A 23551-nucleotide genomic window follows, 5' to 3' on the forward strand; every position below is an offset into this window, starting at 1 on the left:
CTCGGGGGGCCCCGGGGGCCGGAACGGCCTGCCCTGGAGACAGAGCCAGGGCAACACGGAGATGCCCTCGGACTCCAGGGGACGCCAGGCCACACTGTGTGAAAGCTGTAAAGCTAATGACAGAGACAGATGGAGAGACCGGGAGGAGGAGGAGCCATGTGGGCGGTGGCCCTGCCTCACACAGAAAAGCAAAGAGGAAATCCAAGGCCTGCCAGGGAGCCCCTGGACCAAGACGTCCAGGCGAAGCCGCTCACCTGGATCCCGTCCAGCAGCTTGCTCATGCACCAAAAGCTGTCGGCTTCAATGCTTCGCAGCATGTCCTGAGACAGGTTGGTCACGTCAAAGTTCTCCACATCCTCTTCTGTAAAACAAAAGGTGAAGAAAGTCCAGCGGTCTTATCTAAAAATGGAGAGAGAGGGATAGGGTCTAGTGTCTTCACGGGGGCCCTTAAAGCAGGGGAGAGCCAGGATAACCTGATGTCAAGGACCGGGGCCTCCCCTCTATTCCTCCTGTCAGGTGGACAAAGGTCCCCAGAGACGTTCTCGAGGACCTCGTTATAATATTCAACAGGCCGTGCCTTCCACCTCTCCCACTGGGTCCAACGGATCTTTCTCTCCCTCTGCGTCAGTTCTAGAAACTGCTACTTCAGGCCTCATGCACAATGAGCTATACCCAGCTCCTTGGAGATGATCTGGGAAAATTCTGATTTCAGAAATTCAGTGATCTAACACACTTTCAGGTAGTGGGAACAGCCAGGACCAGGCAGCCCCCTTAGTTCATGTTAAAAATGAAATCCTGGGGGAACCAGCAGTTAGCGTAATGGCTATGTCGCTGGACTCCCACGTAGTCGACCGCGGTTCGTCTCCCGGACCCGGTGGCTTAAAACTCACGCCGGGCGCGTGTGTGTGCGTGCCCAAGATCCCGAGAGGAGAATGGAGGAGAAGGGATTGCAGCATGGCCATCCCCCCTGGGGGGTGATTTCTCGCTTTCTGTCTCTCTGTCTCTCTCTCTGTCTGTCTGGCGAGCGCACGCGCCCTACAGTGAAAATCTCTCAAAAAAAAAAAAGAAATCCTGGGACCAATAGATGGTGTAATGGTTATGTCGTTAGACTCCTCTCCCACATAGTCAGCAGTGGTTCAAGTCCTAGACTCGGCAGCTTAAAACTCATACTGGGGGCAGTCAGTAGGCGGCATGGTGGTTAAGAGTACTGGACTCCCACATGGCCAATTGTGGTTTGAGTCCCAGTCCTGGTGGCTTGCTTTCTCACTTTCCCTCTCTTTCACTCTGTCCCTCTCCGGTCAAAATTAAAAATTAAATAGATAAATGAAATTAAATAAAATAATTCTTTAAAAATAAAAAGAAACAAAGAAAGAAAGAAAAGGCCTCGGGACCAGCAGGTGGTGTGGTGGCTAAAGCATTGGGCACTCCCACATGGCCGACAATGGTTCAAGTCTCAGACCTGTTGGCTTGCTTCCTCTCTCTCTCCTTGGTCAAATTAAAAAAATAAATAGATAAATGAACCAATAAATAAAATTAAATAATAATTATTAAAAAAAGAAAAGAAAGGCCTTAAAAAACAAAACAAAAATAACTCATGCCAGGCACATGTGCGTGCGTGACCCAAATCCCAAGAATGGAGGAGGACTTGTGGCGTGGCCATCCTCCCTGGGGGGTGATTTCTCACTTTCTTTCTCTGTTTCTCTGGCGAGTACATGCTATCTATAGTAAAAATTTCTCTCAAAAAAATGTGACCCCTAAAACCTGATAAGGCAGATTCATGGTCCTGCCGCTCAGGAGTGAAGGGATGTGAATGAACTCAACCTGTGGGTGTCCCTAGGATTTAACTCCACCAAATCCGTGTTTCTTAAGATTCTGCAAAACAGCAACCCTATAAGCACTCTAAAAAAAGGAGTTCTCTAAACAAATATGGCGAAGAAATGTCACATTAAATATCCCCATACAGGAGATTCACAGAGACTATAGCGTACAAGAAGATTTGTAAAATTATAAGAAATTCTCCATTAAATAAATCTGCTTAATTTGTTTACTCAGCATTTCCTAAGCTAACCTTTTTTTTCTTTTTTGTCATAGGTAACGTACATTTGTCAAAGGGAGAGACAGAGACAAGGGGAGGGAAGGAGAGAAATCCCTCCCCCGGGGGATGGCTACACTGCAGTCCCTTCGCCTCCATTTTCCTCCAGGGATCTGGGGGACACATGCGTGCACCTGTGCACACGCATGTGTGTACCTGGTATGAGTTTCAAGCCACAGGTCCAGGACTCGAACTGCAGTCGGCCACGTGGGAGTCCAGTGACGAAACCACTACAGCATGTGCTGCCCCAACCACGGGACTTCTTTTTACGAGGACTATGGATTAGCTGCTCATGGAAATCCCAACTAAGTACTGCAGGAGTGAGAAACTGTCGGGTCTAGGATCCACGCGAGAACTATGAAGCCATCAGGAAATGTGAAGAAAAAGGCCGAGGGATGCTCTCTTCCCGGCCCTCGTTAAACACTCCCCCTTCCTGCACGAAGTGGTGAGAAAGTCTCTCCCTGCACAACAGGACGAGCCGCTGCATGCCTGTCAGAGGGCACGCCTGGCAGCGCTCTGGCCCTTGAGTGCACGGAAGGCAGCCTTTTTTTTTTTTGGAGAGCTTTTTGCTATGGGGTGTGTGTGCTTGCCAGACAGAGGGGCAGAAAGCGAGAAATCACACCCCAGGGGGGAATGGCCACACCGCAATTCCTTCTCCTCCATTCTCCTCTTGGGATCTTGGGCACGCAAGCACACGCGCCCAGCGTGAGTTTAAGCCACCGGGTCTGTGACTCGAACCACAGTTGCCTACATGGGAGTCCAGTGACATAGCCATTGCGCTAACTGCTGGTCCCGGAAGGCAGCTTTTCTCCTTAAACTCACAAACTACTGGAAAAAAACAGGATGCTCCCCGCAGTCCCTCATGCTACAGGGAGGCAGACATCTGACGCAATGTATCCGGAGTCCAGGCCTTTCAGTTATAGTATCGCTAACACCTGTCTCTGAACCCGTGTGACAGCACGCAACAACTCTCAGATTTTCCCGTTGTTTCTTTTTTTTTGAGAGGTTTTTGCTACAGGGCGCGTCCGCTCGCCAGACAGAGAGAGACAGAGAGAAAAAAAGTGAGAAATCCCTCCTGGGGGCGGATGGCCACACCACAATCCCTTCTCCTCCATTCTCCTCTCGGGATCTTGGGCACACACGCACATGCGCCCGGCATGAGTTTAAGCCACTGGGTCTGGGATTCAAACTGCAGTCGATATAGAGGAGTCCAGCGATGTAGACATTATGCCAACTGCTGGTCCCCTCATGTTTCTTTTTAATTTGCTAGAGGATTGTACACTTACCAGAGAGACAGAGAAGGTGAGAAAGCACCTCCCACGGGGGAAGGTCACACTGCAATCCCTTCTCCTCCGTTCTCCTTTTAGGATTTTGGGCACACGCGCATGAGTGAGGTTAAGTTTTTCAAACTGCTGGGTCTGGGACTTGAACTAGTATCAACGTGCAACCCAGCTGCCTCAACCACCATACCACCAGCTGGCCCTCTTCTCCTGTTTAAAGAGCCATTTTTATAGACATCAAAGGGCATTTTAAAAAAAAATCTTGGGGAGGGTGGAGTGCTCTGTGAGAAAAGCCCTGACCTGGGGAACGCCCTACAGGCCTGCCGTGGAGTACAGCCATAGCTGACGTACGGAAGAGCTGAGCACGGAGCCTGGCACAGCAGGCACGGCCGGCACTGTGCGCGACGTTTATGAGGGACTTGCAAAGACACGGGAAAGCTTGTCCCAGCGTGAGGGAAACGGGTAAGGTGCAAAATTATTTATGGTATACGTTCAACTAGTTTACATACAATATTTATATGTGTTTATATAAGCTCAGAGGAAAAACAAAATATATCACAAGGTTTACAGTGTTTATTCCCCAGGTCGTAGTGATCAGGAATTTTATTTTCTTTAAGCTTTACTATACTTTCCAAAATTTCTACAATAAGCAAAATTTTTATAGTCAGGAAAACAAGGCACATTATTTTAGGGAAAAAAAAAAAAAGAGAGAGACAATGGACTACACCTGCCTTTTATCACCAAAAAAGAAGATTCTGTAAAGCAATACTAAGCTTACAGTAACTAAAAATACAGACAATATATGAGTTCATTTGAAAAATCATATTTAAAAAAAAAACCTTCTAAGAAATAGCATTTTCCTTTTCTTCCTAACTTAAACATCTACACTGCAGTATATTTTCGGGGTGCCTCTGTCCATCCATCCACCCGCCCACCTATCCCTCTCTCTCTCTGCCTGCCTACTGACCTGTCTAATGTAACGACTTTGGGCAATAAGCCCCTGCTCAGAGTTTGCCTTTTTCTTTTCAGTTCATGTTACATTTCTGCGACTCTCCCATGCTGCTGTGCGCACCTCCGGTTCATCACGGCCCTGGTGTGCCTCCACCACGCTACATTCCCCCACAGAGTGGCTACTCAGGCTGCCTGTAACCCTCACGGCAACAGAGCTCTGAGGAACTGTCCTCGAGGGAACCCGCGTGAGGACTGCAGGGGTCACGGTGCAGGCAGACCTCTCTGGGCCAGCCTCACAACCGTGCATAGAGGCGTCCCCTCTCCTTAGGAGTGAGCACGGTTGTTCACACTAACCTATCCTAGGCAGCCGCTCCCTCTTTAGAATAATATCGTAAGAAAAAAAATGAAACCTAAAAGAAGGCCCAAGACCAACACCAGCCCCACTCCCTCACATTTCCCAGAGACAGATCTGGAGCTCCGTACTAAGATGAAGGGTCCTGTCCAACTCGGGACTGCAGAGCACTGCAGCGGAAATCCTGCAGGACTGGAAACCACACGTGGCAGTGCTGCAAGAGAGGAAGGGCCTGGGTCCCCAGGACCCCGGGGAGCAGAGCTGCCGCCTCAGCCAGCCGGAATGGCACACGGGCAAGGGCTGACTGGAGTCACACTGAGGAGCTGAATCCTGGCTCTCACCACCTGCTGTGTGCCTCCAGGCCTCACGTGTTAAGGTGGCACTAGCAGTGATGTCAATGTCGGTGTGGTAGGACACGGCACAGACTGAGTAAGTACACTAAGATGTGCGAAGCACTGGCAGGGCGCCGTTATTGCTGCTGCAGTTATTACAGAAGAACACATACAAGCAACTGATATTCACAGCCAACCGCCATCTCAACTGGTACGACTGCCACCCCAAAACATACCTTAAAAATAAGGCCATTTTTGAGGCTGGCAGGTGGCATGGTGGTTAAGAGTGCTAGACTCCCATATGGCGGACCACGGTTTGAGTCTCGGACCTGGAGGCTTGCCTTTTCACTTTCCCTCTCTCTCTTTCTCTCACTCTGTCCTTCTCTGGTCAAATTAAAACAAATAAGTAAATAATTGGGACCAGCAGGTGGCATGGTGGCTAAGGTGCTGGATACTCCCACATGGCCAACCATGGTTTGAGTCCTGGACCTGTTGACTTTCTCTCTCTCTCTCTCTCTCCCGCCAAATTAAAATAAATGAATTAATAAATAAAATAAACCTTTAAAAAATAAATAAGTAAATAAATAAAGTTAAATAAAATAATTCTTTAAAAATTGTTTTTCAACGATTTCACTTTTTTTTTTGGGGGGGAGATTCTCCTCTCGGGATCTTGGGCACACACGCACACGCGCCCGGCGTGAGTTTTAAGCCACCGGGTCCGGGACACGAACTACAGTCGACTATGTGGGAGTCCAGCGACATAGCCATTACGCTAACTGATGGTTCCCAATGATTTCACTTTTGTCAGAGGGTGCATGTGCTTACCAGAGAGATGGGAAGCACCCCCCACCCCTCAAGGGGGCGCGTTATCACACTGCAATCCCTTTGCCTCCCATTTTCCCTCCCATCAGGATTTCAGGCATGCATGTGTTCAGTGTGTTTTCCAAGCTGCTGGGGCCAGGATTCAAACCGCAGTTGGCGATGAGGCAGCTGGCTTTCTACACACAGCACGTAACCCCTGCACTACAGGGCCGGCCCTCCGACCTTTCCATCTCCACCTCTTGTTTCTGAAGAGGAAAAGCTGACCAACAGCCTAAGGCTTGAGTTGGTGGGTGCCACTCTCAGCAACTGTACCAGCTTCAAACGTGCAACTGCCCGGAGAGCAAGAGGACCGACAGACAGTGCCGAGCCTGTGTGGGGGCCCTGAGTTGGGCCCGCTGTCTGCTCACCAGCTCTCTGCTTTCACAGGCTGGGATGCTTGACCAGCATTTCTTTTCCTTTTTAAAAAATTACTATTTAGAGTTTTTTACTACAGGGTGCATGCACTTGTCAGAGAGACAGAGAAAGAGAGAGAGAGAGTGAGAAATCATCCCCTGGGGAGGTGGCCATGCTGAAATCCCTTCTCCTCCATTCTCATCTCGGGATTTTGGGGATGCATGCACACACGCCTGGCGTGAGTTTTAAGCTGCCAAATCTGGGACTAGAACCACAGTCAACTATGTGGGATCCCAGTGATGTAACCATTATGCCATCTGCTGTTTCCCCCACCTTTTAAAGTAATTATTTAACTTTATTTATTATTATTATTATTATTTTTAAATTTGACCAGAGAGAGAGAAAGTGAAAAAACAAGCTGCTAGGTCTGGGACTTGAACCACGGTTGGCCATGTGGGAGTCTGGGGCCCTAGTCACCATGTCACCAGCATTTTGAAGAGTGGGAAGGAGAGTTTAGTTCTACGCTTGTTCCTGCTAGGAGGATAAAATTCACACGTTCGGTGGAAGACTGTGAGCTGAGTGCACCAGCAAAAAGCAGCAGAGAGCGAGGAGCAAGCGCTCTCTGAAGAGCAGCATTCGGCATGAAAATCTGTTCAGAAGGGTCATTAGCGCCCGCGCGAGGAAACGTAGCGTGTAATTGGTGCTGAATCGGGACCAGTGCCGGCGGCACAGTCTCGAGTGAGGGCAGCATCTGCAGTTGTCATGACAGAGCACACAGCAGCAGGACCAGGCTGGGGGGACGCGATTTTAAGGGACATTTTATGGCTATTGTAAGAGGCAAACCATCTGAGAGGAGGAGACCTGAACACTCTTTATAGCAATCAAATCGCCCACTCCGGGCTCGACAAGAACATGCCCATTTATTAGCTGATAAAACGCCCTTGAGTGGCTGCTCTGGCAAACTGTTTATTTTTCTGAGAACTTTGAGTCCTGGGCCTCAAACCACTTAATGAAGGTGTCAAAACCTCCCTGACAGCTTTGGAAAGTACGGATTTTGCCTAAACTGCCAAGAGTAACTTGTCTGTTCACAGCCCCAGGCATTTCTGAGGAGCCACCTGTGACTCCAGGGCAATCCGACTTTGTGATCTGTGGGATGAATCGGCCTGACTGGCAGCTTCGAGGACCCGAGGCACCCTGGAGGTGGCCGTCCTACTTCCCCAGACCTCTGCGTAACCCGATTCGTGGTTTCTTTACACCTGGACTCATACGAATACCTTACATGGTATTTTCTGATCACAAAAGTAAACCGAAAGGGAACCAGCAGTTGGCGTAATGGCTATGTCGCTGGACTCCCATGTAGTTGACTGCGGTTCGCGTCCCGGACCCGGTGGCTTAAAACTCACGCCGGGCATGTGTGCGTGCGTGACCAAGATCCCGAGAGGAGAATGGAGGAGAAGGGATTGTGGCGTGACCATGCCCCCTGGGGGGTGATTTCCCGCTTTCTGTCTCTATGTCTGTCTCTGTCTGTCTGGCGAGCGCACAAGCCCTATTGCGAAAATCTCTCCGAAAAAAAGGAAAAAAAAAAAAAGTAAACCGAAAAAAGAAATAAAGCTTTTCAGTCAGATGGTTAAAGTACCTTATGAAACAGAAGCTTAAATATTTCATCTAGAAAAACATAGTTTCAAGAAAAGTATCAGGAGGGGCCAGTAGTTGGTGTGATGGTTAGGGGTGCTGGATTCTCACATGAGTGACTATGGTTCGAGTCCCAGACCTGGTGGCTTGCTTTCTCACTTTCTCTCTCTTTATTTCTCATTCTGTCCCTCTCTGGTCAAAATAAAATTTAAAAATAAATAAAGTTGAAAAAGAAAAAGAAAAAATATCAGGACTTCATCTGATCATGTCTATGTAAAAACTGTGAAGTGGGGGGCCAGCAGATGGTGTGCGGGGGACCTTGGTTAAACCAGCAGATGGTTAAAATGCTGGACTACCACATGGCCAACTGCAGTTCGAGTCCCGAACCTGGTGGCTTGCTTTCTTACTTCCTCTCTCTCTTTCTCTCTGTCTCTCTCTGGATAGCACACTATAGCAAATTAAAAAAACAAAAACAAAAACAAAAAACAATGATCCATAAAATAAATAATTCTTTAAAGAAATTGTGAAATGGTTCAAACACAATACGAAATACCACTAGGTGTGGCTACCTGACATGGTCCTTGCTGGCAGCGGCTGAGACGCTGATGCCACTGCAAACCTTTTGTATGGAGAGCAAAAGCCACTCAGCTAAAACCTGAGACAAACCACCTGACAGAGCGAGGAGAGCTGGTCTCTGAAGAGGGGACAGTTTGAGGAAAGACTTATTCTGCGGTTCCCACAAGAGGCGGCGGTTCTGCCTCAGGAGGCCCGTGTGCCTGACTGTTGGAGGGGACGTGCCCTTGGATGACACAGAGAAGCAGCTCACCCTGGAGCCCTCCTGACCGAGCCTGTCAATCAGGGCGGTGACTATTAACTTGGAAAGACACATGAACCCTGTCTACTCGATGTGGGGTGGCCTACACTTCCCTGTGTCATGTGACCCTGGTCAAAACTAATTTTAGAAACCACATACTAGGGTTAGCAGGTGGTGGTAGGGGCTCTGGACTCCCACATGTTGACCGTGGTTCAAGTCCTGGACCTGGTGGCTTGTTTCTCACTTTCCCTCTATCTCTCTCTATCTGATCAAACTGGAAAATAATAATAATAAAGTTAAATAAAATAATTCTTCAAAAAGCCCCACATACCACCAAGTTTCTCTATCCTCTATAGGTTCTCATTTTACTCTTCTTTACCAAATAGTTGCTCTGGTGAAGTCAGGCTCTTGGAGCTGGCTGCAGGACTCCAGATCACAAGAACCCAAACTCAGTGAGTATTCCGGTTACGGGGGCGAGCGGACAACAAGGTCCCCCGCACACTTAACCTTCCATCGCCAAGACACTGTGGAGAGGAACAGGCTCTAGGGTCCCCAGAGTCAGCTGCTCAAGGGGCGCCTCACCCAGGCTCAGACAGAAACGCGCGGTCCACCTCACCCTTTCCTGTTACAATGCCTCACTTCTTCCCAGGTCAGATGAGAGAGAGAGCACGCGCGAGCACGAGCGTGCATGCACACACGCGAGCGGGAGCCGCCCCCTGCTCAGCTCACTGCCAGGGAGAAGGGCAGGCTGGTCACATAGACCCAGAGGTGACGGGCCACGGCCTGTCCTTGGAGAGCTGCCCTGCAATGACAGGAGGCCCAGCAGCACACAGCCCCACGCACGCGCTGCTCTTAGGTGTCGGCCGAAGGCAGCTCAGCTCAGTGCTCGGCCTGGGGTAGCTCTATATGTACACAGGGGCTTCGAAAAGCTTGTGGAAGATGCGGAGTATGAAAAGACAATACGGGGGTCTCACAAGGTTTCGTGCCAAAATAAACCTGTATTTTAGTTCTGTTTTTCATGAACTTTCCTGAAGTCCTTGACGTACGTCTGTTGTTGGGAAGAACCTCAGATATTCCTCACCTGCCTATCACATATGCGGCTGCTTCGTCTGTGAAGATGGGGCCAGAAGGCACCTTGAGGAAAAGGTTGGAGTCCCAGATAGGGTGGGTGCTAAAAAAAAATGCAGCATCGACCCCCCAGCTCCCTGCAAGCCAACGGCATTAAAATGGAAAATCCTTACTGCATGATTCAATTTAGATAAAGTTTAGGAGTGGGCAAAACTAATCTAGGTGTTAGAAGTCAGTGAAGTTGTTACCCTTGTGGGGCTGGGGGAAGAGAGGACGGAGGCAGAGGAATTCTGAGGCGGGAGAGAAGTCCCACGTCTGGATAGGAGTGCTGTGCACATACGGGGTCTTCAAAAAGTCCGTGTGAAATGCATATGATGAGAAAACGATGCATAGATTTTAAAAATGTGCATTAAAATAAACTTTTTTTAGAGAGAGAGATTTTTGCTATAGGAAATGAGTGCTTGCAGGAGAGACAGAGAAAGAGAGACAGAGAGAAATCACCCCCAGTGGTGTGGCCACGCCGCAATCCCTTCTCCTTCCGTCTCCTCTCGGGACCCTGGGCACGCATGCACATGCGCCCAACGTGAGTTTCAAGTCTCGAACTGCAGTCGGCCATGTGGGAGTCCAGCGACATAACCATTATGCCATCTGCTGGTCCTAAAACAAACTCAAACTTTGATTCTATTTTCCACAAACGTTCTGAAGTCCCCTCATAGTATAGAGGCACTTTTGAAGGTACACTTTGTAGTTCAGCACAAGTTGGGCATCCCTAATCCAAAAACCTAAAATCTAAACTGCTCCAAAATCTGAAACTTTTTGAATGCAAACATGACACCAAAGGAGAAAATTCAACACCTGACCTCATGTGGTTGGTAGCAGCAAGATGCTATCTTAACAAGTATCATATATATTGACAGTTACCTTTGGACTAGGTGTATAAGATATATATGACACATAAATGAATTGCACATTTATACTTGGGTCCTAGCCCTGAAAAATCTCATTAAGTGTGTACAAATATTCCAAAATCCAAAAACATCAAAATATGATACATTTTTGCTTCCAAGCATTTGGGACAAGAAATATTTAACCTGTATAAAGTTCATAAATGTAAAAAAGGTGGGCCAGCCAGTGGCATGGTTAGGGTGGCTGGATTCCACATGGCTGACTAGGTGGTTTGAGTCCTGGTCCAGGGAGCTTGAAACACATGTTGGGTGCATGTGTGTGCACGCCCAAAATCCCAAGAGAGGAATGGTGGCGAAGACGTTGTGGTGTGGCCAGCCTCCCAGGGAGTGATTCCTCTCTTTTCTTCTCTCTGTCTCTCTCCGATGAGTGTACACGACCTATAGCAACTGAAAAACCAAAAACCAAAAACCCAGAATATCTTTTTGAGACAATAATGGAAACCCACTATTACTGTGGGAGCTGGTCATTTCAGGTCTGGCCTCGGAATCTCGGCAGGCAAGGATGAAACAGGATGAGCGGGGCAGGTGCCGTGCACAGAGTCAGATGGAAGTGGGGAATGGGCCTTCCAGAAACTGACAGCAGAGGTGCAGTAGAAGCCACAATGGCCGAGGAGCGGATACGGCAAGGCTCCGCGGACCTGAGGAGCGTGACTGAGGGTAGGGGGTGACAAGCGACAGCCCCTTCACTGTGAGGACTTTGGGTTTAAAGAATTTTTTCATTTAACATTATTTATTTATTCATTTTATTTATTTGAATTTGACAGAGAGGGACAGAATCAGAGAGAGAGAGAGAGAGCGAGAAAGAGAGAGAGAGAGAGAAAGCAAGAAAGTAAGCCACCATGCACCCTATAGTAAAAAGCTCTCCAAAGAAAGAAAGAAAGAAAGAAAGAAAGAAAGAAAGAAAGCCAGCCAGCCTGCTTTGTGTTCCCACCCTCGCCAACATGGCGCAACCCTGTCCCTCTTTCTAGTTTTGTTTTTATCAATAACACTTTGCACAATCTGACTAATACTTAACCTTTTTTTTTTTTTCCAATTTATTGTCTGTTTCTGCCCACCAGAATCTAAACTTTTTCTTTTTTTTTTTTTCTTAGAAGTTTTTGTCATAGGGCATGTGTGCTTGCCGGAGAGAGAGACAGAGACAGTGAGTGGGAAAGTGAGAAAGCACCCCCTTGGGAAGATGGCCATGCCACAATCTCTTCTCCTTCTGGAATCTTGGGCATACATCCACATGCACCCAGCATGATTTTCAAGCCACCAGGTCTGGGCCTCGAACTGCAGTTGGCATGTGGGAGTCCAGTGACATAACTACACCATTTACTGGCCCCAGAATTTAAACTCTTTAAGAAAGGAAATTTTTTAGCTATAATGTACATACAGTAAACTACACATACATGCTAAGTTCTACATGCTTTGACACGTGTCTACATTTGTGGTGAAAAACTGCCCAGTCCAAACAGAAAGCACTTTCATCACCCCAGACAGTTTCCTCGGTCCCATCCCAGTCAATCTGCACTGCGGACAAACTGTTCATGTCTATCTTTGCCTGGTTTTGAACTCCATATGTTTGGGACCACATGATGGGTACTTGTTCTGGTATCTGACTTCTGTTCGGCTTATCGGTTTCTGAGATCCTTCCGCATCCTGGCATTTATCAAGTGTGTTCCCCCTTACTGCTGAGTGCTGCTTCAGTTCTGAACATCTGTCCTTCTATGAACAGATGTTAGAGCTGTCTTTGGATTTTGTCTCTATGAATAAAGCTGCTAGGAATATTCTTGTACACGACTTCTGGGGACCATACACTTTCATTTTCCGTAAATGAATACCTACAGGTGGAGGCGGGCCTTCTGTCTGCTTAGTCTGTGGTCAGAACCCCAGTGCCTAGAGCCGTGCTGGGCCCAGTGCTCACCAGACACTTGCCCGATGGGTGGTGGCACTCCATCTCCATCCCTGAGTAAGGGAACTTCTGGCTAATTTAGCTCGGTTATCAGAAAACTGTCATTCGCTGCCCTCCAGTGGCCAAGCCCAGCAAAGCTATACTCAGTTCTGAGCGTCTTCAAAGTTATCGCGGGACTGCCATTCTCTCATTCATCTAGACATGTGTGGCAGATCTCTTTTAGATTCCAAAATGAAGGCCCTGGGAATATAAAGATCTTCAAAATAGTCTCTGGCCTCCAAGAATCATACAGCCTGGAGGCAGAGGGCAGGTGGGAAACCAGGAGTAAGTGGCGTGCGGTCCTACAGAAGCAGTGTCCAGTCCATGGACGTAAAACCATTGGGCTGGTGGGTGGGCAGGGGGAGTGTCTCGGGAGGTCTCCAGGAAGAAGGGGAGGGAGTCTTAAAGGATGATTAAGATGAACTCTGTGATGAAAAAGGGTACAGGACAAAGCATTGGATTGAAAAGGTCAATTCTGGGGGCTGACCGAGTAGTGCAGCAGTTAAGCTGAGGAGGTGAAACTGGACCCCACATGGCTGACCTTAGTTTGAATTCCAGCCTGGCAGCTTAAAAACATGTTGGGCACAGGCCAGCTGGTAGCATGGTGGTTAAGGCAGCTGGATCCCACAGGGCCAGTTCAAGTGGTTAGAAAAACAAGCTGGGCACACGTGTGCATGCCCAAATTCCCAACCAAAGAAACAGAGGAGGAGGGATTGCTGCGTGGACATTCCCCACAGGTGTGTCTTCTTCTTCTCCTTTTTTCTATCTCTGTCCCTTGAGGACATGTACCCTCTTGAAAAATGTGGGGGCTGGTGGGTGGTGTGGTGGTTAAGGGTGCTGGACTCCCATGGCTGACCATGGTTCGAATCCCAGACCTGGCAGTTTGCTTTCTCACTTTCTCTCTCTTACTCTTGTTCTGTTCTTCTCTGATCAAATTAAAATAAGTAAATGAAGTAAAATAATTTTTTTAAAAAGAGAGAGAGACTACCTCCTCACCTCATTTGAAAAATAAGATTTTTTTTAAAAAAATTTTTTTGAAAAACATGCTGGGTACGTGTGCATGTGTGCCCAAAATCCTGACAGGATGTAGATTATGAAGGGAAAAGGACTGCAGCATGACCGCACCTCATTGGGAAGTGCTTTCCCTCTTCACGCATCCTCTGGCAATTAAACAAAGAGAGTCGATTTTGGATTGCTGAGTTTAAGCGGTGAGGCAGGGAGCAGGACCACACAGGCCTTGCATGCCGAGTTAGAGAACCTGGACATTTTAATCTGCAAGTATGGGGATGCCAAGTAATTGTTTTTTTTTTTCAGGTTTTTGCCATAGGGTGCATGAGCTAGTTAGAGAGAGACAGAGAGAGGCAAAGTGAGAAATCACCCCTGAGGGGTGATGACCATGCCATGATCCCTCCTCCATTCTCTTGGGATTTGGGGCATGCATGCACAGGTACCTGGCATGATTTTCAAGCCCCAGGGTCCAGGACTAAAACTATGGCCGGCCATGTGGGAGTCCAGTGCCTTAACCACCATGCCACCTGCTGGCCCTACCCCCTTGGTTTTAATTGTCAGACGGGGTGTGCACTTGTCAGAAACAGGGGGAGAGAGAGAGAGAGAGAGAGAGAGAGAGAGAGAGAGAGAGAGAGAGAGGAAGTACACGCACTTCCCAATAAGGCGTGGTTACATCACAATCCTTTTTTTCTTCATTTCTCCATTCTGTCATATTGTGGGCACACAAGCACATGTCCCCGGTGTGTTTTTTGAGCTCTGGGACCAGGACTTGATCTGTGTTCGGCTACGTGGCATCCAGCTCTTTGTGCACAGGCTTACCTGTTGTGCCACGGGCCAGCCCAGGGAGGGAGTTCCACAGGGAAGTTGCCTGGACTCATCAGTGTGTGGAAGAGAGTTTGATGGGAAAACAATGCTTGGCTATTTTAGCAATTCAGGCCTGACCTTGGGCAGTCACTGGAGGAATGGAGGTGACCAACAGATTCAGGAACATTTTGCAAAAGACCTAAAATCATCAGAACTTCTTAAATGATTGAATTTAGAAGACTGACAAGAGAGAATCATGAACAATTCTTAGCATTCCCAACGAAGGGACAGGGAGTGTTGTCAACTGAGAGAAAAGGGTGACCGGCTGAGGGAGGGCCTGAGGAGCCTAAGGGCAAGAAAGACTGCCAGTTGTCTGCAAATAACTGCTCCCTCCCTCCTCTGTGGTGAAAGGACCATAGGGTACTGACCACCTGGGACACACTTGGTTTCTACCCTCATTTGTACTAGGCGTAACCGAACGACTACATTCAGACAAAACAGATTCAAGCATGGGACCAGCAGGTGGCGTGGTAGTTAAGGTACTGGTCTCCCACAGGGCTGACCCCAGTTCAAGTCCCAGACCTGGTGGCTTGCGTTCTCACGTTCTCTCTCTTCCTTTCTCAAATTAAAAACTAATAATAAATAAAATTCACGAAATAATTCTTAAAAAAAAAAGGACTAAAAAACAGATTAAGTATAAGTGCCATTTACAGCTTTGGGAACTATCTCTAAACAGAAGAAATATGCCTTTTTTTCTTTCCTCCTATGAGTTATAATATATTGGGTCGTCGGAAAAGTCATGACGTATTTTTCCATACAAAACTGCATCATGACTTTTCCAACAACCCAATAGATGTGGTTGGGCCACATAATACTTTTTTTTTTTTTTTTTTTTTTTTTAGAGAGAGAGTTTTGTTTTAAGCTGCAGCGAAAAGAGAGACAGAAAGCGAGAAATCATCCCCTGGGGGGATGGCCATGCCTCAATTCCTTCTCCATTCTCCTCTCGGGATATTGGGCGCACACACACAAACACACACACACACACACACACACACACACGCCTGGCATGAGTTTTAAGTCCCGATGTCCAGGCCTCGAACCACGGTCAAATATGTGGGAGTTCAGAGGCATAACCACACACCATCTGCTGGTCCCACAAGATACCACGTCGAATCACGAGAAAGAAACCATGTGCTGAAGACGACGGGGCGCGAGGAACCCAGGCTCCCGGTACCTCGCGGCGGCGTATACGCCCCAGACTAGTTATCCCTGGGCTTTCAATGCGAGGGCAGCTTTTCCGTCTTACTCAGGGCACGATGATGTGGGGTTCCTTGTCACAGGCAGCCAAGCTAATCCTAACTGGTCACCTAGAATACATCCAGGAGGGAATGACATACAAGAGCCAGTGGTCCGGGAAGGGCTCCCTGTGTGGGAGCTCACTGCCATCATGTGCCACCCAAAATGAGGACCTACAGGGCCACTCCTTCCTGCAGCAGAAAAGGACGCTGTCGGACAGCTGGCATTTCGTTCTGCACTCAAAGAAATCACCTGGCACAACTCTTTGTCTTTTGAAAACAGGACCCATCATGAGGTCAGCTCTCCCACACGATTTCCTCACCCGCGTCACTTCAGCAGTGGCTGCTGGCGGTCTATTCTGATGACTACCACACTGTCCATATATCGGACCTTCGTGAGCTCAGAGCAGAGTGATAATGCTGCCTAAGCCTAAAAGTGCTTCAAAGTCAGTCTAGAGGCAGGCTCCAGTCTCAGGGACAATCGTCCAAAGACTGCATCTCCCCGGGGGTGACCCTCCAGCACTGTCGCTTCTGAACCCGGACGCAGCTGGCTTACTGCAGAGGACCCACTTTTACGGGACCATTTGACTTCAGCAGACAAACGAGTGGCTTGAAGGCCAGGCTAGCTTTAGACAACGTCTTTATCAACTCAGAGGGGAGCCGCTAGATCTCTGTTTTCGACTGTTTCACAACCAGCGTGACACAGCGCACGAAGCCGGTGCGGGTACTCATCCGTAAAAGCAGGAGAGAATAGACCAGCGACAGGATAAGAGGGAGACCATTTGACGAGCTGATTCTAAAGCTCAGCTGCATGAACCCGGAGGGCGGCTAAGTGAGTAAGCCAGTTACAGAAGGAAACGTACTGCACGAGTCCACTCGAGCCATGCATCCCTTAGCTCAGAAACATGCTCTGAGAATGCCTCGTTGGGCAATTCCGGTGTGCAAACATCACAGCATGTGCTTACACACACCTCGATGCCATGGCTACACGCGCAGGCTACATGGCACAGCGCCCATGTTCCTACAGGACAAACATCATACACGTGGTCCGCCAACTGACCAAAACGGCACCTTGTGGCACATAACCGTGTATGACATATCTAAAATAGCCAAACTCACAGCGACAGAGTAGAATGGTGGCTGCCAGGGGCTGCAGTGAAGGGGAAATGGGAACCGCTTTATGGTGCATATGAAGTTTTAGTTGTGCAAATTCCAGACCTGCAGAATTAACGCGGTGTCTAAACATGACCACACTGTATTGTACACGTCAAAAGACAACCCGCTGCATATTCCTAGATCTAGGAGGTGCTCCTGTGGAGGTGAAACTAAAGGCAGCCGTGCCCAGACCAGCCCGTAAGAAGAGCGGAGAGGCCCCCTCTTTGTTACGTCAGTGTTGGGTGGGTCAGCAGTGATTTCACTGGGGGGAACGAGCAACCAAACACCAGTGTCAGAAAGCTGCCATATTTTTCACAGAAAGGTGCAGTAGCTGATGGGACTGAGGGGCTGAGTTAGCACCGGGATCAGAGGCTGCAGAAAGTCAAGTTTGGTACACGATAAAAGTGGCCGCTGACAAGATCATTCATATCCCATCAGAACTGCATCCGCTGAGGATTACTTTTAACTGGCCTAATATGGTGGCCAAGATTTTCCGCCAGTATTTAGACTTCAAATGCAGACTAAGGTTAATGCCTTCATAGGCTCAACCTTTAATACTATTTTAGAAAATTACAACTGCAAGATGTAACTCAAAGACCCAATCCATCAGTTGAACTACTCCCCTAATAAATAATACAACAGAATTAAGCTGCCTCAAAAATTGACCTACTAATGAATGGGGAGGGGGATAGAGATGAAAAAGTCTTCTAGGAAAAGCTTTCTTGGGCCAGCCTGTGATGGTTAGGGTGGCTGGATCCCACACGGCTGACAGCATGGTGGCAACTCTGGACCTGGTGGCTTGAAAAAACATGCCAGGCATGTGTGCAAGCAGGCCCAAATCTTAAAAGGACGAGAAATGGAGGAGAAAGAACTATAGCATGACTACCCCCTATGGGAGGGTCGTACCTTTTCTCTTTCTCTCTTTCTCTCCTCTATCTCTCAGGCGAGCCCCCATGTCCTCTGGGGGGAAAAATTAAAATAAGAAAACAAAAAAGCTTTCTTTTCTTTTGGAGAGGTTTTCGCTATAGGGCGCGTGTGCTCGCCAGACAGACAGAGAGAGATAGAGAGACAGAAAGCGAGAAATCACCCCCCAGGGGGGATGGCCACGCCGCAATCCCTTCTCCTCCATTCTCCTCTCGGGATCTTGGGCACGCACGCACACGCGCCCGGTGTGAGTTTTAAGCCACCAGGTCCGGGACACGAACCGCGGTCGACTACGTGGAGTCCAGCGACATAGCCGTTACGCTAACTGCTGGTTCCCAGCTTTCTTAACATGTTTTTGGAAGCTAAACTATAACTAGTCTTGCTTGCTACTAGGACCACCTGACGGAGTGTGAAGAGTGACCTTGCATCCTGGCTGTGCCTCTTATGCAGAATAAGGGATGCTCTTAGGGTGTCTTAACTTTCTGAGACAGTCTCATTTATGTCCAGAACACTATCCCTCTGAGCCCCATCAGAAAACCTGAATAAGATGGACCAAGTATGACAATTCTTTCTTTTTTTTTTTTTTTTTGAAGAGATTTTGCTATAGGGCACATGCGCTAGTCAGAGAGACAGAAAGTGAGAAATCACATCCCCCTCCTAACGGGGATGGCCATTTCACAATCCCTTCCCCTCTCAGGATTTTGGGCACGTACACACATGTGCCTGACGTGAGGTTTAAGTCACAGGGTCTGGGCCTCAAACCACAGTCAACTACGTGGGAGTCCAGCAATGTAACCATTACGCCATCTGCTAGTTCCAACCAAGTGTGACAATTCTTATGCCCCCCTCTCCAAGGGGCTTCACTCTTGCCCACTTCTCATCTTCCTCTCTACACCCTCCAAAACGGCTTCTTCCAAAAAGCACAATAACCCACTGCCCTCAAAGTCCAAAGAAAAGGAGTTTAGTTTCTGACCTGCCACTAGTAAAGAATCTCATGACCCCTCATCTGTGAAAGGAGGGATCAGTTGATATAGTTTTTCTTTTAATAATTATTTTATTTAACTTTATTTATTTATTTTAATTTGACCAGAGATGGACAGAGTGAGTGAGAGAGAGAGAGAGATAAAGTGAGAAAGCAGGCCGCCAGGTCTGGGACTCAAACCCTGGTCGGCCATGTGGGAGTCCAGCACCCTTAACCACCATGCCACCTGCCGGCCCCTGAAATGCTTTCCTAAGGTCTTCTTGGATGTTCTTATTCCTCAGCAAGCTTTTCCCTACTCAGATAAGGGAGCAGAGCATTTTCCTGTGAACCTCTAAGCACAAGTGACTGAGGAAAGCAAAAGGAGAAGCAGGATCCTCAACTCCCTTTAAGGCTCTCTGGCTGGAGGAGGAGGCTGGGACCGTAAGCAAACCAACTGCTACCATGAAACTAATCCCTCCTGCAAGTAACGAGGTTCCAGAAGAGGAAGGGAGGATGAAGCGGAGAGAAATCAAAGTCCAGCAGCTGTCCTGGGCCCTCCCTTCACCTCCAAAACGAGCCGGACTCCGGTGCCACCACCTTCTGTCCCGTACATGTCCACATCCTGCCCCGAAGAGACAGCCTGAGTGCTGACGTGTGAGGGCCTGACGTCCAATCTAAAGTTCCAGCTTTCCTGGATGAGAGGCTCAGTTTGAGAGGAGTTCAAAATAATCCCCAAATAACCTCAAACAAACCATCAAAGCCTCTGTTTACAGCAGAACATAAGCATATTAATTTGGTCCTTCTGTGACAAAGCAGGCCTTTTTAGGAGAGATCTGTGACCATCTCAAAGGATAAATTCCGGGCTGCTTCTGCTGTCGAAACGGGTTTGGCTGTGTATGCCAAAGGCACTCTCTCTTTTTCAGCAAGACATACTAATGGCGGGTCACTTGGAAAAACAAACAAACAGATGGCGGATAAGAAGGGGCGATAGCTTGTTCAACTTGGGACTCACGCATCTTACCCACATATTCTGAGAGGAAGACGACAAAGAACGGAGTGACCAGGTCATTAATTCCCTGGACGTACCCACTGGCAGGGTGTCGGATGGCCCAAATAAACAGAATTCTTTCAAAGATCTGGGAAAACGAGAAAGAAAGACGACATGAGTGTTAAACCATGGGGACACACTCCCTCCCTCCCTTGTTTACCTGTGTCACAATTTATCTCGAGGTGGGCATAGAAGCTTTGGAAAGTGTGAAATTACCATGGAACCAAGGGAGTCTATAAATGCAAACAGTTTCTAACACACTGGTTGTTTTCAAATGGGGGTGGCTACTTCTTGCCCTTTGTTATCTTTTCGGTATCAGGTCACTGTGGTATAAAACTGAAAAGAGAGATGACAGTGACACAATGACTTAAAGGTTTGCCACAGATGTCATTCATTCAAGCCATGCCATTATTACTTGTAGATAATGCTTCTGCTACTTCTAAGAGGAAGCTACCAGAACATCCTAGTTCTGAAACCTTTTCTCAACCTCCTGGTCATTACAGGATTTGAAGAGGAAATCCCTCCTCTACCACCCTCCCTCTCTCCCTGCTGAGAAGGAAGATCTAGATTTAGTCCTCCGTCTGACTAAGGGCAGTGACAGACTGTACGTACAGGAAGTCACTTCCTACATCAGGATACAACTCAGACATTGTCTAAGGACAGAAAGTCAAACAGACCAAATCCTACAACTCCTCCACCTGGAAATCTGAGGAATCGGCCCAGACGCCACGGGAAAGCCTGTGGGATAAAGCACAGGGCTAGGCTGGGGCAAAGGAGAGCTCTTTTTTTTTTTTTCTTTCATTTATTTATTTTTTACATTTTCCCACAAACATTTACTTTGCATAGCAAAAAATTTTAGCTCATACTCCATAATTCTTGACAGTTTACAAACAATTTTCAAAATACTGAATTTTAAAGATAATGTTCAAAATATGTCTTATAATTTTGTGTAATTTTATAACTCTGTAACAACAGAAGCAGTATGGTTTCAAATACATACATACATACATATATATATATATATATATTTTTTTTTTTTTTTAAGAGTGGAGACACTCGGTATATATTAAGTGGGGACATACAATGACTCCCCTTCATAGCATGGCTTGCTTCACTCAGCAGTAAGTCTTCCATATTTATCCACTTCCTTTCAAAAGCCAGGGTTTTGTTTTTTATGGATGAATAGTATTCCATTGAGTATATGCAAAGGAGAGCTCTTTATGGTCCTGTTCCAGCGTTCTGCCATCCCACTCGGCTACAGTCTCCTGCTTCCATTAGGCCCCAAGTGTCCCTTCCCACCTTCTCTCAACCCGATGATACCCGCTACTTAACTTTCTGGTGGCCAGACTCCTGGGCCTGACACACTCTTGAGAACGGCTCTGCCTGGGCTGCTTCAGGCCTCAGGACACCACGCCAGAGGGGTGGCAGGAGGGGCAGTGGGTACAGGGGGACAGAAACGAAGGGCTCTGCACGAGGACTCTGCGGAGCCCAGACCCCAGCCCTGCAGTCAGAGCAAGGAGGTCCTCCCAGGCAGGTGCAAGGCAGAAAGCCTCCCGGGGAGACCAACAAACGGCAATCTCACAAGGTTCGGGAGACGGTTATCTAGAGCAGAAAACGAGTGCAGCACCTAGAGACACAGCAGAGGAGGTTTTCCAGCCGCCGTGTCACAGACCGCCGAGTCGCCTTCCAGCTGGCGGAGGGCTGAGAAACCGCTCCACTGTCAACACTCCTGCCTCGTGGGCAGTGAAATCAAAGCACAGCCCACCAGTGAGCTGGCCTTACCCACTTGCTCTCTGTGGGTGAGGGGGAGGGTGTGACATCCTTCCGTGTGTCTACCGTTACTCAGGGCCTTCTGCCTCTCACACTCCTTTCTGTTGCTAAATCACCCCTTGCCCTCTCTTGAAAATGGAGTCCCCCCCAGGACCAGCAGTTAGTGTAAAGGCTATGTTGCTGAACTCCCATGAAGTCGACCGTGGTTCAAGTCTTGGACCCGGTGGCTTAAACTCACGCCAGGCGCGTGTGCGTGCGTGCCCAAGATCCCGAGAGGAGAATGGAGGAGAAGGGATTGCGGTGTGGCCATCCCCCCTGGGGAGTGATTTCTTACTTTCTGTCTCTATGTCTCTCTCTGTCTTTCTGGTGAGCGCATGCACGCTATAGCAAAAATCTCTCAAAAGAAAATGTAGTCCCGGGACCAGCAGTTAGCGTAATGGCTATGTCGCTGGACTCCCACGTAGTCGACCGCGGTTCGTGTCTCGGACCCGGCGGCTTAAACTCACGCCGGGCGCGTGTGCGTCCGTGCCCAGGATCCCAAGAGGAGAATGGAGGAGAAGGGATTGCGGCGTGGCCATCCCCCCTGGGGGGTGATTTCTTGCTTTCTATCTCTCTGTCTCTCTCTGTCTGTCTGGCGAGCGCACGCGCCCTATAGCGAAAACCTCTCCAAAAAAAAAAAAATGTAGTCCCCTGCTAGACCCATTTTTGTTCAAGAAAAGCTCAAGACCTCCCTGTCCCATTCAGTTTCTCTGCACTTCTCATGGCCTGTGTCTACCTGGACCCACTGTTAAGAAGCTTCTCCAGATCATTCTCTGAAGGACTGACGAGGCTTCTCTGCACCGGGGCCTCCAGTGAACACACAGATCTTTGATGACTGGCTTTAACGACGGTCAGGTGTATGGAAGTGAGCTGTCTGGCATCAGGGAATCTTCAATAACCCCTCTCCTAGTGAGGACTGGACAGGGCAGACACTCACTACACAAGAGGAAATGCCAAGGAGATGAGAATGGGAGAATCATCCAGTCTGGGTCTCTGGGGAGACTGTGGCAACCTCAGTATAGAAAAAGTCTAGAATACTCCCCTATAGAGAGGAGTGGACAGGACAATCCGTGAAGGTTTTCCTATACCTCTGCTGCTAGTGTTGGTAATTCTGATTCAATACAGTCAGTCCTCGAGCATGTTTCAGGTTGGCAAAGCGAGCCTCTCAACAGCCAGTGCTCCTTAGTCCTCTGCTCCTTGGGTTAACATTTTCACTCTTCTTAAGATGCCATCTAGCAGGGCCAGCAGGCGACACTGTGGGTAAGGGTGCTGGACTCCCACATGGCCACCCGCAGTTTGAGTCCTGGACCTGGTGGCTTGCTTTCCTCCCTTCACCCCCTGTCCCATCTCTCACTCTGTCCCTCTCTGGTATGTATGTATGTATGAATGAATGAATAAAGAAAGAAAGTTAAATAAAATAATTCTTTTTGGAGAGGTTTTTGCTATAGGGTGTGTGTGCTTGCCAGACAGACAGAGACATAGAGACAGAAAGCGAGAAATCACCCCCCAGGGGAGATGGCCACGCCGCAATCCCTTCTCCTCTTGGGATCTTGGTCACGCACGCACTTGCGCCTGGCGTGAGTTTAAGCCACAGGGTCCGGGACTCAGAACATGGTCAACTACATGGGAGTTCAGTAACATAGCTATTATGCTAACTGCTGGTCCTCTAATAAAATAATTCTTAAAAAAAAGAAGACTACCTAGCTATTAGGTCATCAGAAAAGTCATGATGTATTTTTCTATGTTTTTTTTTTAAACACAAAAATGCATCATGACTTTCCTGATGACCCAACAGCTAAAAACGTAATTAAAGGGCCGGCAGATGGTATAGTGGTTAAGGGTCCTGGACTCCAACATGGTTGACCGCAGTTCAAGTCCTGGCCCTGGTGGCTTGCTTTCTCAATTTCCCTTTC

At 48.2% G+C, this 23551-nt stretch overlaps 1 protein-coding gene across 1 annotated transcript in view; it reads right to left on the reverse strand.

The window, feature by feature from the left end:
• Window positions 1–23551, reverse strand: part of TBC1D22B (TBC1 domain family member 22B) — a gene marked incomplete in the record, with an annotated part of 102702 nt that overhangs the window by 26546 nt on the left and 52605 nt on the right. Inside the window, 2 exon segments of the mRNA XM_014587860.2 lie at window positions 255–361; window positions 19803–19917. Coding sequence (XP_014443346.1) covers window positions 255–361; window positions 19803–19917 — 222 coding nt within the window.

This window comes from Tupaia chinensis, unplaced genomic scaffold (genome assembly GCF_000334495.1).
Source record: "Tupaia chinensis unplaced genomic scaffold, TupChi_1.0 Scaffold000238_1, whole genome shotgun sequence".
Lineage (NCBI taxonomy): Eukaryota > Metazoa > Chordata > Mammalia > Scandentia > Tupaiidae > Tupaia > Tupaia belangeri.